Source organism: Podarcis erhardii, assembly GCF_964252035.2.
Source record: "Podarcis erhardii genome assembly, chromosome: Z".
Taxonomy (NCBI): Eukaryota; Metazoa; Chordata; class Lepidosauria; order Squamata; family Lacertidae; genus Podarcis; species Podarcis erhardii.
The window spans coordinates 4,378,815-4,394,159 of NC_138504.1; the positions used below are offsets into that span (position 1 = coordinate 4,378,815).

Here is a 15,345-nt window from a genome sequence, read left to right on the forward strand (position 1 = left end):
GGTAAGAAGGCACAAGACGGAATGGAAATGCCACCCCACCCAACTCACATTCCTTGTTTGGCTCCCTTTAACTTTTTGCACCTCATCTGCCTACCTCAGGTAGCTGCCTAGGACACCTCATCCTGCTTCACCATCTCCCCTTACAGGTCTGTTACTCAGATATTTACATAACCTTCGGTTGGGGGGTAGGATGGAGCCTATTTAGATGACACTCTTCAGTGGTGTAGGAGTGCAGATCTGGGAACTTTCCCCCCGAGCTGAGGTAATGCTGTAATCTCCTAGACTGCCAGGATAATTAATGCCAGGCACTGAGGTCATCTGGAACAGCAGATCCTCCTTTTTCTAGCAATTAAATGGCGCAATAAGTTTTCAAGTGTGTTTGCAACAGATTAGCTTGGAAGTAGTCAGAAGTCTGTGAAAAATAAGCAAAGTTGAGGTATTTCTTTTGTTCAGTGAGGTTCTTACGTCATGGTAACAGTTTGAATAGTAACATTTTCATGTTTAGGTGCTTTTATAGGTCCTACTCTCATACCTAGAGCAGACCTAACTGAAACAAGTGGAACTAGATTCATTAATTTTATTTGGCCTACTTTGAATGTGACTACCATTGGATACAACCCATAAGGTTGCCTTTTAGCTAGCTGAAGATCTTTCGTTAAAGCTCTGTGTGTTTTGCAAGCCCACCCTTTCAATGGGAAGGAAGCACCTCTAAGTTCAATAGTGCTCCCAGGAAACTGTTGGATTGCAGGCATGCTGGTCCTAATAAACTCGGTGTTATGCTATGTAACAATGCTTCTGCGCTTGTCTATATAATAATAATGGATCAGCACAGCTGCCTGATTTCTGGACTTTCCTTGACTGTGTGGCTACAGGGGCCGTCATGATGAGTTGCTTCAAAACTTAACCACAACACCACTGATGTTCTTATTTCCCCCCTCCAGTCTTCTTTGGGACACCTGCACCTGTACGTTTGTGTGCTGAGATGCCTACTGAACAAGCCCGAGTCCACCCGCTGGTGCAGATGCTTATTGACCTCACTGCAGGGGCAGCAGGTGAGCCTGAAGGATGGAGAGCTGCTGGGAGGATGGGTCAAGAAGCCTCCCTTTAGAGGGGAGACCAAGGATCAATGGCAGGTGTAGGGAAGAATGGAACTCTTAACCTAGGAGGGGCAGCTCCAAGCCTCTCTGACTGACCCATGGGACTTTCCCCATACCACAATCCCCACCCCCAGCCATTCCCCTAACCAGCCCTGCTTTGCCCCTGCCTTAAGTGCTTCTGTCTGGTTGGAATGTGTCATTGACCGTGCCTTTTGCTTGCCTGGGTGGAAGATAGAGAGGCGGGTGGGTGGGTGTGCAGAAATAAGCCTACTGCACAAAGGTAGTCCACCCACTTTTGCCTCTGGCCCCGCCCACCACTTGAATGTGGCCTTGTCCAAAAGGTAATGGCGGTCCTTAACTGGAAAGTGTTTCCCACCCCTCCCTTAAAACTGAGCAAGCACTGGAGGCAATGCCTGTTCAGGAAAGCAAGCAAGATTCAGAGAAGAGCCATGGGAAGTGGAGCCCTTTGGTGGATCTTGGATGTGAGGGGTGTGTGCATGCAAGTATATGGAGATCTGCATGGTCTTTTATTGTAGTGTTAAATAGGTCTACATCTGGCAGGCCCTGTGCCGAGTCTGGCTTCTAGTTGTCTGCTCTGAAGGGAAAGAGATGTGTAGAACTAGCAACAGCGTAAGGTAGCTTTTGTCAACCTGGTGCCCTCCAAATGCTTTGGATTGCGAATGGTCTGATGGGAGTTGTAGTCCAAAACATCTGCAAAAGCCGACTTATGACAACTGGGCTTGCTGGCAAGTACCAGCTGCTACCCTACAGCGTCTTGCTGTCAAATCTGTTTTCTGTTTTCTGGCTAAGACGTCCACTTTCCTCAGCTCAGAAATACACTTTCAGAATCACGTAAACATTAAAACAGGTTTAACAATACAATATCCCATTATCCATGCTGCCCAAACATCCAAGAAAACAAAAAAAGGTACAGTATTTCTGAGGCAAAAATGCAGACAAGGCTGGTGCCAGGCAGGCTTCCCTGGAGAGAGTATATATAAATTGGGATCTACTGCATACAAAGCCTGCTATCACCACCACCCTCTGAACTTCCCTCCCAGGTGGTGTAGGGAGACTAGTCTCATGATACCCACATGACCTGAAGGTGCTGCTGTGCAATGCCAGGTCAATGATTCATAAGACCGCTGCCATCCATGACTTGATCATGGATGGAGAATTTGACCTGGCATGTGTAACAGAGACTTGGTTGGATGAAGCAGATGGGCCTGTCCTTGCCGCTGCTTGTCCACCAGGTTTCTCTTACGCACAGCAACCCAGGTCATGTGGGCGGGGAGGGGGGGTTGCAGTGATTTTTAGGAAGTCATTAGTTTGCACCAGGCGTCCTATTGGGAAGACCCAGTTTTCCGAGTGCATGTTCTGGAAGTTGGGCAATAGGAGCAGTACAGGATTCCTTTTGGTGTACCGACCTCCCCGCTGCACCAAGGATTCCCTGTCTGAGCTGCTTCAGGTCGTGGCGGATGTTCTCCTGGAGACACGTAGCTTGGTCATCCTAGGGGATTTTAACATCCATGCCGACACGACCTTACAAGGGGCCGCTCGGGACTTCGTGGAAAGCATGGCCTCCATGGGGCTGTCCCTGAATAAGTCTGGCCCAACCCATAGCCGCGGACATGCCTTGGACCTGGTGTTTACCTCTACGGATGTTGGTGATCTGACACTAAGTAAAAGCGAAACGAAAAAAGTGCCATGGTGAGATCACTTCCTGGGGCAACTGGACTTTTCTGCGACCCATCCCCTCTGCAGGGAGGTGGGACCAATTCGGATGGTCCGCCCCCGCCACTTAATGGATCCAAATGGTTTCCAGAGAGTGGTAGGGGATGCTTTATCCCATGTTGATGGCCTTTCAGCTATTTCCCTGGTGGCCCGCTGGAATGTGGAGTTAACCAGGGCTATTAACTGTTTGGCTCACTTGAGTGTTCAGACCCCTGGGCTCTCACTTGTGGGGTGCCTCAGGGTTCTGTCCTCTCCCCCATGCTTTTCAACATTTACATGCAGCCGCTGGGAGAGATCATCAGGAGGTTTGGGCTGGGTGTTCATCAGTATGTGGATGATACCCAGCTCTACCTTTCTTTTAAATCAGAACCAGTGAAGGCGGTGAAGGTCCTGTGTGAGTGTCTGGAGGCGGTTGGAGGATGGATGGCGGCTAACAGATTGAGGTTGAATCCTGACAAGACAGAAGTACTGTTTTTGGGGGACAGGAGGCGGGCAGGTGTGGAGGATTTCCTGGTCCTGAATGGGGTAACTGTGCCCCTGAAGGACCAGGTGCGCAGCCTGGGAGTCATTTTGGACTCACAGCTGTCCATGGAGGCACAGGTCAAATCTGTGTCCAGGACAGCTGTTTACCAGCTCCATCTGGTACGTAGGCTGAGACCCTATCTGCCTGCGGACTGTCTCGCCAGAGTGGTGCATGCTCTGGTTATCTCCCACTTGGACTACTGCAATGCACTCTACGTGGGGCTACCTTTGAAGGTGACTTGGAAACTACAACTAATCCAGAATGCGGCAGCTAGACTGGTGACTGGGGGCGGCCACCGAGACCATATAACACCAGTCTTGAAAGACCTACATTGGCTCCAGTGGCGTAGCGTGGGGGGTGCAAGGGGTGCCAGCCGCACCGGGCGCAACATTTTTGGGGGCGCACTCGGAGCTCTCTGCCCCTACCTGGTCCTGGCTCACTCTCTCTCTCACAGTGCTGGCTGTGCGAATCTGATCCGAGCTGCCGGGTCGCCGCCCACTGTGGAGGGGGAGGGTGCCAGGCGTGCATTGCGGAGCGGAGAGAGAGCGAGGGAGGGACTATCTGGGGGAGGGAAAATGCAGCGGCCGCCCAGCGCAGAGCTGAGCGCAGGAGAGAACTACATCCGACCAGCCCAGTTTTGGAGGGAAGGTGTTAGTTGCGGCGGAGCCCTGGCGCCCCGGGAGGCTGGCCGGGCCGGTAATGGGGCTGGCCGGTGGCGCCGCTGCCATCCTGCGGACAAAAGGGCTGCCGCCCCCGGCCGAGCCCCCCCCCCCCCCCCCGCGAAACCAGGAGCAGCTCTCTGGTGCTCGAGGGCTTCGCAGGCCCTTCATCTCCCCTCCATTGGCGCCTCAGCCCCCAGCCCTGCCTGCGCGGCTCCTGCGTCTGGGGGCGCGCTCGCGCGGATGGGGTGCCGCTCCCCGCTTGCAAATGGTGCCCGTAAAGTCACATCAGAGACGCCCCCGGGACCCAGTTGCTGCCTTCTTCCCCGCCATGTGATTAAGCCTCGCACTACTTTGTGGCAGTGGTGTAGCGTGGGGGGTGCAGGGGGGGCCGGCCGCACCGGCCGCAACATCTGGGGGTTAGGGTTAGGGGGCGCAAATCCACGGGTTAGGGGGCGCAAATTACTTGCCTTGCCCCGGGTGCTGACAACCCACGCTACGCCACTGGCCGGCCGCACCGGCCGCAACATCTGGGGGTTAGGGTTAGGGGGCGCAAATCCACGGGTTAGGGGGCGCAAATTACTTGCCTTGCCCCGGGTGCTGACAACCCACGCTACGCCACTGATTGGCTCCCAGTACGTTTCCGAGCACAATTCAAAGTGTTGGTGCTGACCTTTAAAGCCCTAAATGGCCTCGGTCCAGTATACCTAAAGGAGCGTCTCCACCCCCATCGTTCTGCCCGGACGCTGAGGTCCAGCGCCGAGGGCCTTCTTGCGGTTCCCTCATTGCGAGAAGCAAAGCTACAGGGAACCAGGCAGAGGGTCTTCTCGGTGGTGGCGCCTGCCCTGTGGAACGCCCTTCCAGCAGATGTCAAAGCGATAAACAACTACCTGACATTCAGAAGACATCTTAAGGCAGCCCTGTTCAGGGAAGTTTTTAACGTGTGATATTTTACTGTATTTTTGGTTTCTATGGAAGCCGCCCAGAGTGGCTGGGGAGGCCCAGCCAGATGGGCGGGGTATAAATAATAAATTATTGTTGTTGTTGTTGTTGTTGTTGTTGTTGTTGTTGTTGTTGTTGTTATTATTATTATTATCATCTCAGGATAATCTCTGTTCTTCTACTTCTCTGTGCAAGATATCCCTAAAACATCACAAAACATCACAAAATGTATCCAAGAAAATAAAGGTCTGGGTCAGGTCTGCTCTGAAGTCTTATACTTCGTACGGTACAGATGTACTTCTGCTGATTTTAATGTTCAAACTGTAATTTTGTTTTCCTTGTCACACTTTCTGAATCTGTCTTTGGGACCACTTTGGTGGTGAAAAGCTGTTTGTAGGTTTTATAAATAAATACAGGTGAAGACAAGCAGAGACGAATTAGAAACGCCAAGCCTTTGACAGATAACGTTCCAAGTCAGCAGAGAAATAGCCAGAGGAAATAAATGGGCATTAAGTGCTCGGGGTAAAGCAAGCAGCAATGGTGAAGGCAAAGGTGCCTCGAGAAGGCATTCCACAGTCTGGGTGCCATGACATAAAAGACTCCACTTCTCATGGCTGGCCAGCCAATAAACACAAGGCAGACAGCAAGGAAAGGCAGGAGGAAAAATGGAAGCAAGACTGCTGCAGCTTTAGCTTCATTGCTGTTATTTTATTGTCAGTTGCTTGTTACTTGGAGGTCTCCGTGCAACTTACAATGCATGTAACACACAAATATAAATACATTATACCATAAAAACAGACCAAAACAAACCCCAAACTAGCCACAGGAAGTTTAGCAGCACGCTAGGAAGTAGTAAAAGCAGCATAATCTTAGTTAGGGAAGTAGAAAAGCAGCATAATCTTAGTTAGGGAAAATATATAGGTCGTCCTGGCACTGAAGAGATGCCAACAAAGGCTATGGGGACATAGGACTTGAGATGTTGGATCTGAATGCTCTGACAAGTTTATATGGGAGAGGCCCCCTAGTATGTTCCATTTCCATCATAGCAGCTTAGAACCGAAGTAGGCCTTATAGAACAGGGAGAGTGTGCTCTTTTAATACTCATCCCTTGACGTGTTTCATGGGTACGTTTTGGCAAAGCAGACACTGCAGAACAGTTGGTTTGATCTGCCCTGGATTTCAGGAGCAAGTGAGTGACTTTGCCTGGGGTGGGGTGGTTCTTTGCAGGTGGTGTGGCATGCGTGGTGACCGGGCAGCCTTTTGACACCATCAAGGTGAAGATGCAGACCTTCCCAACAATGTACCAGGGCTTCTTTGACTGCTCAGTCAAGACCTACCAGCAGGAGGGCATGCACGGGCTCTACCAAGGCACCACTCCAGCCTTGCTGGCCAACGTTGCGGAGAACGCTGTGCTTTTTGCCTGCTATGGGTTCTGCCAGCAGCTCGTGAGGCAGCTCTTTGGGTTGGGCAATGTCCAGGAACTCAGGTACAGTCTTTTTCTCTTCCCCTCTCTTCTGCCAGAGGCTCTGAGACATTGATATAAACAGTGGTGCATTATTGCTTACAGCCAAGCACAGGGTGGGGGGCTCGCCTGCCATCTTCCTCCTCCTCAGTCTCAGTTTTGGCCTTGTTAGAAGGCAGGGGGTGGATTTATGTTTTAAATCCTTGAGGTTTTAAATTCTGCAGCTTTAGTTTGTCTTTTAAATATTTGACATAGCATAGGTCTCACAGTAGCTTGCAACATAGGTGTAAAGAGGGATTTCAATAAATAGATAGATGATAGATAGATAGATAGATAGATAGATAGATAGATAGATAGATAGATGATAGATAGATAGATAGATAGATAGGTAGGTAGGTAGATAGATAGATAGATAGATAGATAGATAGATAGATAGAATGCAAAGGGAGGGTTGGGTGGGAGGCTGCTCAGGGTAGGATCCTTTTGCTCAGAATTCTTCAGCCTGGTCAGACTTCCCAATCAGAGTTGCAGCCCAAAACTTCTGGAGGACACCAGGTTCGAGTGGGCTGATTGACTTAATCAGCTCATTTCTGCTGGCGAAAGGCAAACAAATACATAGTGTATGGGAGGATTGAAGGTGTGAGATTTCCCCCACCCGCCCTCTGGTCTTCGCTTTCCTCTGAGGATTCTTCTCTCGGGTTATTACAGTGATTTGCACAGCGCGATTGCCGGCTCCTTCTCATCAGTCTTCTCCTCCATGGTTCTGTGCCCCACAGAGCTGGTGAAGTGCCGGATGCAAGCTCTCCATGAGATGAAGGTCACAGGGCAGACAGCTCTGTCGAGGCACAGGTACTCGGAGGTAGACTGCCTCGCAACATGGAGGCTCTATTTCGTTATCCAGGCTAATGGGTGCCGAGGTGTCTCTCCCATGTGAATTTAATCCTTTGAGAGGGGAAGCCATTTAAGGCCCCCTCTGCACTACACATTCAAAGCAGTATTGTACCACTATAAACAATCATGCCTCCCCCCCCCACCAAAAAATAATAATTAATGGGAATTGTCATTAGAATTGTTGGCTGGAACACTTGGAAGGTCCCAGATTGGGAAAGGATACCTGATGTTAATTATGTATTAAGAAAGAGAGAGAGTCTTCCTTGGCTTCTCTGTCTGGTCCTCTGAATTCTCCATAGGCCACACCTCCTTCCTAGGTCACACCCCTCCCAGATTTTTCGCCTGGCTGCAATGTGTTCTTGAACTCCAAGAATGCCTCCTGCTTGCCTGAGTGGAGAAATGCACTGTTGCATGCCACCCCAGTCTCCACAGCGGTGTGAGATTCCAGGGGCTCCAAGCACTCACCCAGGATTTCCTTTTGAAGCACAGCAAAGACTGGGTGTCTTTAAGATATATGGTTTATTCACACATATATGCAACCTCAGCCTATGATGGAGGGGCTCACAGCATTAGCATCCCAAAAGGTTCTTGTGTCTCCCATAGCTGCAGCTGGGCCTTTTTTCTTAAAAAATGTTTAGGGGTACTCTCATTTTGACTCAAGAAAATCACCATTTTATAGTTCAAATAAACATTAGGAAGAACTTCCTGACAGTAAGAGCTGTTCGACAGTGGAATTTGCTGCCAAGGAGTGTGGTGGAGTCTCCTTCTTTGGAGGTCTTTAAGCAGAGGCTTGACAACCATATGTCAGGAGTGCTCTGATGGTGTTTCCTGCTTGGCAGGGGGTTGGACTCGATGGCCCTTGTGGTCTCTTCCAACTCTATGATTCTATGATTCTATGATTCTATGAAATTGGGAAGAATAAATACAGTAAATGGACAAAAGTATAAAGATTCACAAAATGTTTAGGGGTATGCATAAAAAGGTAAAGGTACCCCTGCCTGTACGGGCCAGTTGTGTCCGACTCTAGGGTTGTGCGCCCACCTCACTTAAGAGGCCGGGAGCCAGCGCTGTCCGAGGACACTTCCAGGTCACATGGCCAGCATGACAAGCTGCATGTGGCGAGCCAGCGCAGCACACGGAAATGCATATACCCAGGCAAAAGACACTGGCTGCAGCCTTGGATTCAAACAGAAATCAGCCATGGGTCTCTGAACCTCTGCTTGCTGCTTTCCCCCAGCTTCTAGCTCAAATCACAGTCAACCCAAAACACGTGCCTTTTGGCTTTCTAACTAACAGTTGAGGGAGGAGCTCCTTCCACTTCCCCCTCTCCTTGGCTTTCCTAATGGCTCATAACCTTCCTTTTGTTTTCTTAGTGGCTCATCTCCCAGGCGATTACCTCATACAGAAGCTGGCCTGACCTATAGTTTAACTCAGAGCTTGCCAAACTGTGTGTCATGACACATTAGTGTGTCGGCTGCAGTGTGTAGGTGTGTTGTGAGAATGCTCCCCGCACTCCTCCTGGGGCTGGAAAGGGGTTAGTTTAACCTCCAGTTTGCTAGTAAAACTGATTTAGTGTCGTGAAACAATACATTTCCCAACAGGAAAAGTTTGGAAAGCTCTGGTTTAACTTTTGCTGAATCCAGGGGTTCAGTGTCTGGCACTCACTAACTCATCACCCAGGGGAGTCTTCCACTCACAAATTCCCAAAAACAGTGTGTCTGGAAGCCTCTGGCTTTTGCAAGATTGGCCTGTTGCCTCCTGTACAAAGATGAATGTCAAATCTTGTTGTCCCAGCTACCCAGGCATGCAGTCCCAGAAAGGCTGCCCATTGGGAAACGAGGCCCTCAATCTACCCCTAATATGGATTCTCTGTGCTCTTCATGTGTCATGGGACTTTCTTCTCTCCCCTCTTATAGTTCCACCTGGACTGTGGTGAAAGCCATCTTCCATTCGGAAGGCCCCCTGGGTTTCTTCCAGGGTCTGACCAGCACGTGGCTACGGGAGGTGCCTGGCTATTTCTTCTTCTTTGGGGGTTATGAAGTCAGCCGAAGCTTCTTCCTCCAGGCTGGACAGTCAAAGGAGGAGCTGGGTAAGCAAAGCCTGGGAGCAAGGGGATTTCCCTACAGGGGTCCTCAGCTTTGCCCAGTAAGCCAGAATGGGAAAAAATAAATGAGCTGAAAGATGTCGGAGGCAGCAGCCTTTCCAGGGTTGTGCTTTTTGCAGGGGTATTCTACAATGTGCTATTGATGCAATGACAGCACATTAGTGGTGAGCTAACGACAGATCATTCTGCTTTATTAGTTGCTCTGCAATGCTACCCCAATGTTACTGCGTTATTGCTTTCTGGACAGAAACCTTTGCCCTGCAGGGCAAGAAAAAGTTTACAAGATTTCAGTAGAAAGTTACAAAATAGGCACTGATTTGGAAATGAAACAGTATATCCATTCCAACATCTTTTGCAGCTGCAAACAGTATATGGAAAGCAAGACAGCAGATAACTGCCTAAATACCACTATGAACTCAAATCTTCCTGAACGGACAATACAAAGGACACCTGGAGGAGGGGTCCCCTCTTGGGGGAGATCAAACAGTCAATAGCAAGGGTTCAGTTTAGTCCTATTTGGGTAGTCAGCAGAACTTGCTCTTGGGCAAGGGAGGTCCTGAGAAGCCCCAATGTAAATACTCTGGCAGAGAAAAGAGATATTTGCTTAGAATGATCTTTTTCTTGGATGCTTCTGTGTGTGGTGGCTTCCTCAATTTGCCCTTCAGAGGTGCCCTGAAGAGGGATTCCATTAGAATTGGCTTTCTTGCTCTCATGCCTGTGCCAGCTGCTCTGCCTGCCTGCCTGCCTGCCAGGAATGCAGGAAGGGGATTCTGGAAGAGTGCAGACTCTCCAGCAGGTGCCAGACCCAAGCAGAATCTTGCATGTCCTAGAATGTGCCGATGATTCCTCTGGGAAATGCCAGCCCCTTCCTTCTGGGGAGCTCTGACACAGTGATTGTGGTGGAAGGGCTCTGATCCAAAGAGGACAGCAGCTGCCTGCTTCCGTGCCAGCCTCCTCACCATTCATTTTTGTTTGCTTATTTCAAAAATGCATAAACAGCTTGCTCAAAGAAAGTATCCAAGAAGCGTGCAGTCTGACTTTATATATAAAGCATGATTAGGATGTGCAAAGCAATTAAAAACAGATATGCATAAAACCATTTATGAAGGATGAAATCAATGAAACATCTGAAATGGCTATAACTAATTCACGTGTCTGGATAGATTTGTTGATAGATTTGTTGATAGATTTGTTGATAGATTTGTTCAGCAGGTGTTTAAAAGAATATAGTGGATGTACCTGTCTAATGTTGGTAGGCAGCAAGCTTGCTGTTCCAAGTTCCTTTTCTTAGTCATCACTTGGCCACAACTGAGGCTACGAAGTTTGCCTGAAACATCATCATCATCATCATTATTATTATTATTATTAGGCTTTCAGCACATATAAAAACATAATAAAATGTCAAACATTAAAACTTCCCGATACAGAGCTGCCTTCAGGTTATTGCCCATCTAGCCCAGTGTTATCATCCTCTGGGCTAGGGAGCACCTGCAGCCCTCATGAAATTGTTGGACTCCAACACCCATCAGCCCCAGCCAGCATGGCCAATGGTTAGGTTGATGGGAGCTGGAGTCCAGCTAGATTCACAAGTTCCCCATCTCTGCTTCAGCAATTCATGGCCTTTTCCAACCTGGTACCCTGCAACCATATTATACTCCCGACTCCCATCATTGCAAAGTCCCTTTATTATAGTTAACCAAAAATGTCACAAAATAACGAGTTCATCAGAACTCTTTATCAGGACGGACGCTAAGCAAAGTGGTATGTAATAGCCCAAAATCATTTTTACCATATAGTCTTAGAAGGCAATGCTAATAGGAGTGTCTGTACTTCAGAATTTACCACCACTCTGCTCTGTTGGAGAGCCTGCTATTGTGTAAACCCAGCTTAAGCTTTCTGAAATGTTCCAGAAGTGGGTCTTGCCTAGATGTACTTGACCATAATCTGCTTGAGCAACAACGGTGACCGTTAAGCTACACCTACTTTTTGCAGGTGCTCTCCCTGTGACTGTGAGTGGCGGAATTGGTGGTGCTGCTTTCTGGCTGGCTGTCTATCCCATTGATTCAGTGAAATCACGGATCCAGGTGTTGTCCATGGCTGGGCGGCAAGATGGTTTCCTGCTCTCCTTCTTACACATCCTACGTACAGAAGGCGAGTCCTTCCTAGACATTTATTTATTTAAAGCATTATTAAGCTGGCAAGGTTCCCAGAGTGGCTTACAAAGATGAGTACTCAGACATTCCCTGCCCTCGGGGCTACAATGGAAAAGTCACAACACACAAGGAAAAAGGAGAGGAGGGAGGAGGAGGGCTTAGGGAAGAAGAAAAAAAGCAAACTCTGGGCAGCAGTTCTTAAAGGTACAGTTTGTCAAGCAACCAGCTTCAGTGGAAACAATTCAGGCAGGCTGATGGCATGGCTGCTGCTGGGGAACTCTTAAAAAGGTAAAGGACCCCTGACAGTTAAGTCCCGTCACAAATGACTCTGGGGCTGTGGTGCTCATCTCACTTTACTGGTTGAGGGAGCCGACGTTTGTCTGCAGACAGTTTTTCTGGGTCATGTGGCCAGCATGACTAAGCCGCTTCTGGCGAAACCAGAGCAGTGCACCAAACACCATTTACCTTCCCGCCGGAGCGGTACCTATTTATCTACTTTGCACTTTGATGTGCTTTCGAACTGCTAGGTTGGCAGGAGCAGGGACCGAACAACGGGGATTCGAACCACTGACCTTCTGATCGTCAAGCCCTAGGCTCAGTGGTTTAGACCACAGCGCCACCCATGTCTTCTTAGGGACTCTTAGGGAGGAACAAATGCAACTGGTCTCTCAGCAGGGGCAATGGAATTGCCCTGCTTCTTTTCTCTCACTGCCTAATGGAATCATTAGTGCTGTCAGTGGGCATTAGTCATGATGGCTAAATGCTGTCTCTGGCATCACTGGCATTCAATGCCTCTGAATGTGGTTGGCCAAAATGGCCTCACTGGATAAACAGGGTGTCCTACAGGTGCCCAATTAGGACTGTGTGTCAGAGGTTCCCCACTAGGCATCAAAAGACTGCCTTGTTATTGCCTCTTTCTATGGGTATGGATGATCAGAGCAGGTGCTTTTAATGCAGAAGGCCTCAGGTTCAATCCCAGTCCTCCCTGCTGAAATACAAGAGGCCACATCAGCATTGGCATTCTGCCGGTTCCCGAAGACAGAATTGTTTAGGCGAGCATTCTTCTGAACTTGAATTTCAGGTTTTATTGCTTTTAATGATTTTTATCACACGTTTCTTAATTGTTTGTTTTTCTTTTATATTTTAATTGAGGAAGTTTTAATTCCCTAATGGATTTGTTCATGTGTATTTAATTATGTATTTAATTACAGTTGTAATCTACTTAGAAACCATTTTGGCATATAAGAAGTAATTAATAACAACAACAACAATTTAATAATAATAAGTGCTGAGAAAGACCCCTCTCTGTCCCAGCCCCATGACATCAGCTACCCTCCAAAGCAGACAATATTGGGATAGATTGACAAATAATGTGGCATGGTATAAGATGGTTTTATATGTTCCTTTTTCTTGTAGGGTTTATGCCTCTTTACTGCGGGCTGATGCCCACGGTGATCCGTGCCCTGCCGTCCAATGGGGCCCTCTTCCTTGCCTTTGAACTGACTCAGAAAAAGCTGACCAGCCTAGCAGAGAGGACAACCTGAAGTCTGGACTCAGTCCCAGAGAAATGGGGACTTTGTTGATGGATGGAGAGAGCCGGGGATTTTCTTGGTTGAACAGAACTGCAGTGGTCAACCTCTCTCAAGGGGATCTTGGAGGGGACACCCTTGGCTCAAGGCAGGAAATTGGGGGGGGGGGTAGGGTAGGGCTTTCTGGATTTCAGGCTATCTATCAGTGGGGTGGGATTAGAAGACAGCCCAAGATTGCTTTTTTTCTCAGCAGATGCTGCAAAGACCAGCAAAGCAGCCAGACAGCAGAGACATATTGGGGGAACTGTGAGATGGGAATGATTTGAAATCAGCCATCCTGTGGGGTGTGGCAAATGTGACGAGGCAGTCCAATTTCTTAGTGATCTTTAATGCAAGCTTCCCCAACCTGGCTGTCCTTCAGATCTTTTGGACTATAGTAGCATGCTGGATGGGGCTGATAAGGAAGATTGCAGGTAATTATGGCGTTTATCCACTTTCCAGTTCACCTGCAGATGCAGGGCATGTGTGCAGCTGGCTGAAAGATGCCCCATGGAAACAAGACCAACCATTGCATTTTGCTTTCTCTTCTTTTAACCTACTCCAGGCTTTGTTTCGGGGGTTTTGTACATATATTGTCCTGCAAATCTTGAGATTGGTGTGGGATCTCAGGAAACAGAGAAATAAACACTGATTCCCAGACTGTCCATGGGCTGGATTTGGAAAGTGCCCGGGCCTTAGTTTGCCTACCCATGTATCTGTAGCATTCGCATCTCACATTTCTTCTCCAAGGAGCTCAGCGTGGCCTATGCAGCTCTCTCTCCTCTTCATTTAAACTCCAAAACAACCTTGTGAGGTAGGGTAGGTTGAGAGGCAGTGGCTGGCCCAAGGTCACTCAGTGAGCTTAGAGGCTTAGTGGAGATTCGAACCCTGGTCTCCCAGGTCTTTCACTTTAATTGCTATACCACATGGGCTATGTGAACACCCCTGTTCTTCATGTGTGTGCTGGGCATCACATCTTCTAGGGACCTTCTTCTGCAGTGCCTTCTGGGGAAGGTGCGTGCATTGCATGGTTGCAGCTCCAGTTAAAACACCCTATGCAGCCATCACAATACTCTTGCATCTGTACAGGGAATCTGGAAACAGATGCTCACAGGGAGCAGGGATGGAGGTGGGTGGACCCGATTGGTTGTGTCACTTTCCATCCAACTGTCCGCAACAGTCTTTTTTTTAGCAATCTTTTAGGGAAAATAGCCTTTGGGTCTTTTCTCACGTGATCCCCACTGAGCTGTGGATGTAGGGCAGGAAATAGAAGAAGATTATAGAATTGTAGAGTTGGAAGAGGGTCACAAGGGTCATCTAGTCCAACCCCTGCAATACAGGAATCTTTTGCCCAACGTAAGGCTCGAACCCATGACCCTGAGATTAAGGGTCTCATGGTCTACTGATTGAGCTATCCAAATGCATGAACACAAGAACACCAGATCAGGCAAAAAGGCCCATCTTGTCACCTTGCATCCAGTTCTCAGAGTGGCCAGAAGCCTATTATTTTATTGCTGCTCTCATGTTTGGTTTTATTTATTTTTTATTGGTTCCTATTTCTATCCTGTTAGTTGCTCTGAGACAAAAATGACAAAGTGGTAATAACAGAAGGGGTCAGCGTAGTGTAATGGTAAGGGTGCCAGACTAGGACATGGGAGACGAGGGTTCGAATCCCTGCTCAGCCACAAAGCTCACTTGGAGGCTGGCTTGTGCCTCTCTGCCTAAATGACCTCAGAGGGTTGTTGTGGGAATTAAATGAGGGGCAGAAATTGTATGTACAACACCTTGAGCTCCTTAGAGAAAACAATGTGATGTAAAAGCAATGAATAGATTAAAAAAAAAAGTACTATGGGAAGCTACGCTCCCCACTTGTGATTCTCTAGCAGCTCCAACAGTGGAGGTGGGACATAGCTATTGTGCTTGGAAGTTGTTGTCAGCTGCAATGTTGCCTATTTTTTAAAATCCACCTAAATTGAGAGCTACCACCACTACGTCTTGAGGAAGTGGATTCCACAGCAGTGGCAGACCTTGGATTCTCAAATTTCAGCGGTGATTTTTGTGACCCCCAAATTTGCTGTGTCTCCCTTGCAGTGCCCCCAGACTCCCCCCCCCCAGTGCAACCGAACTGGTCATACACCCCCTAAATCTGCCTCTGCCCACGCCCACGCCCCCACTTCTGGTAAGGACATGCATCTTCCCAACCACTGTGGGT

The 15,345-nt window shown here is 48.5% G+C and overlaps 2 protein-coding genes across 3 annotated transcripts in view; one reads left to right on the forward strand and one right to left on the reverse strand.

The window, feature by feature from the left end:
• ARHGEF6 (Rac/Cdc42 guanine nucleotide exchange factor 6) overlaps positions 1-15,345 on the reverse strand; it is a 370,252-nt gene that overhangs the window by 86,315 nt on the left and 268,592 nt on the right. The gene's annotated exons all lie outside the window — the stretch shown is intronic.
• LOC309334225 (mitochondrial ornithine transporter 1-like) lies at positions 840-13,781 on the forward strand. 2 transcript variants are annotated; one of them, XM_081848420.1, is made up of 6 exons: positions 840-1,052; positions 6,183-6,441; positions 7,126-7,266; positions 9,225-9,397; positions 11,405-11,563; positions 12,982-13,781. In XM_081848420.1, the coding sequence occupies exons 1-6, from the start codon at positions 983-985 to the stop codon at positions 13,107-13,109; spliced, it is 930 nt and encodes a 309-aa protein (XP_081704546.1). In that variant the 5' UTR covers positions 840-982; the 3' UTR covers positions 13,110-13,781. The 2 variants fall into 2 exon arrangements, with proteins under 2 accessions (XP_081704546.1, XP_081704547.1); XM_081848421.1 differs by lacking the exon at positions 7,126-7,266 and having other exon boundaries at positions 841-1,052.

Coding starts and splice junctions, on each gene's coding strand:
- LOC309334225 (XM_081848420.1), top strand. CDS start 983: ATGCCTACTGAACAAGCCCGAGTCCACCCGCTGGTGCAGATGCTTATT. Junction 7,267..9,224: donor ACAGCTCTGTCGAGGCACAG/GTACTCGGAGGT, acceptor CCCCTCTTATAG/TTCCACCTGGACTGTGGTGA. Junction 11,564..12,981: donor ACACATCCTACGTACAGAAG/GCGAGTCCTTCC, acceptor TTTTTCTTGTAG/GGTTTATGCCTCTTTACTGC.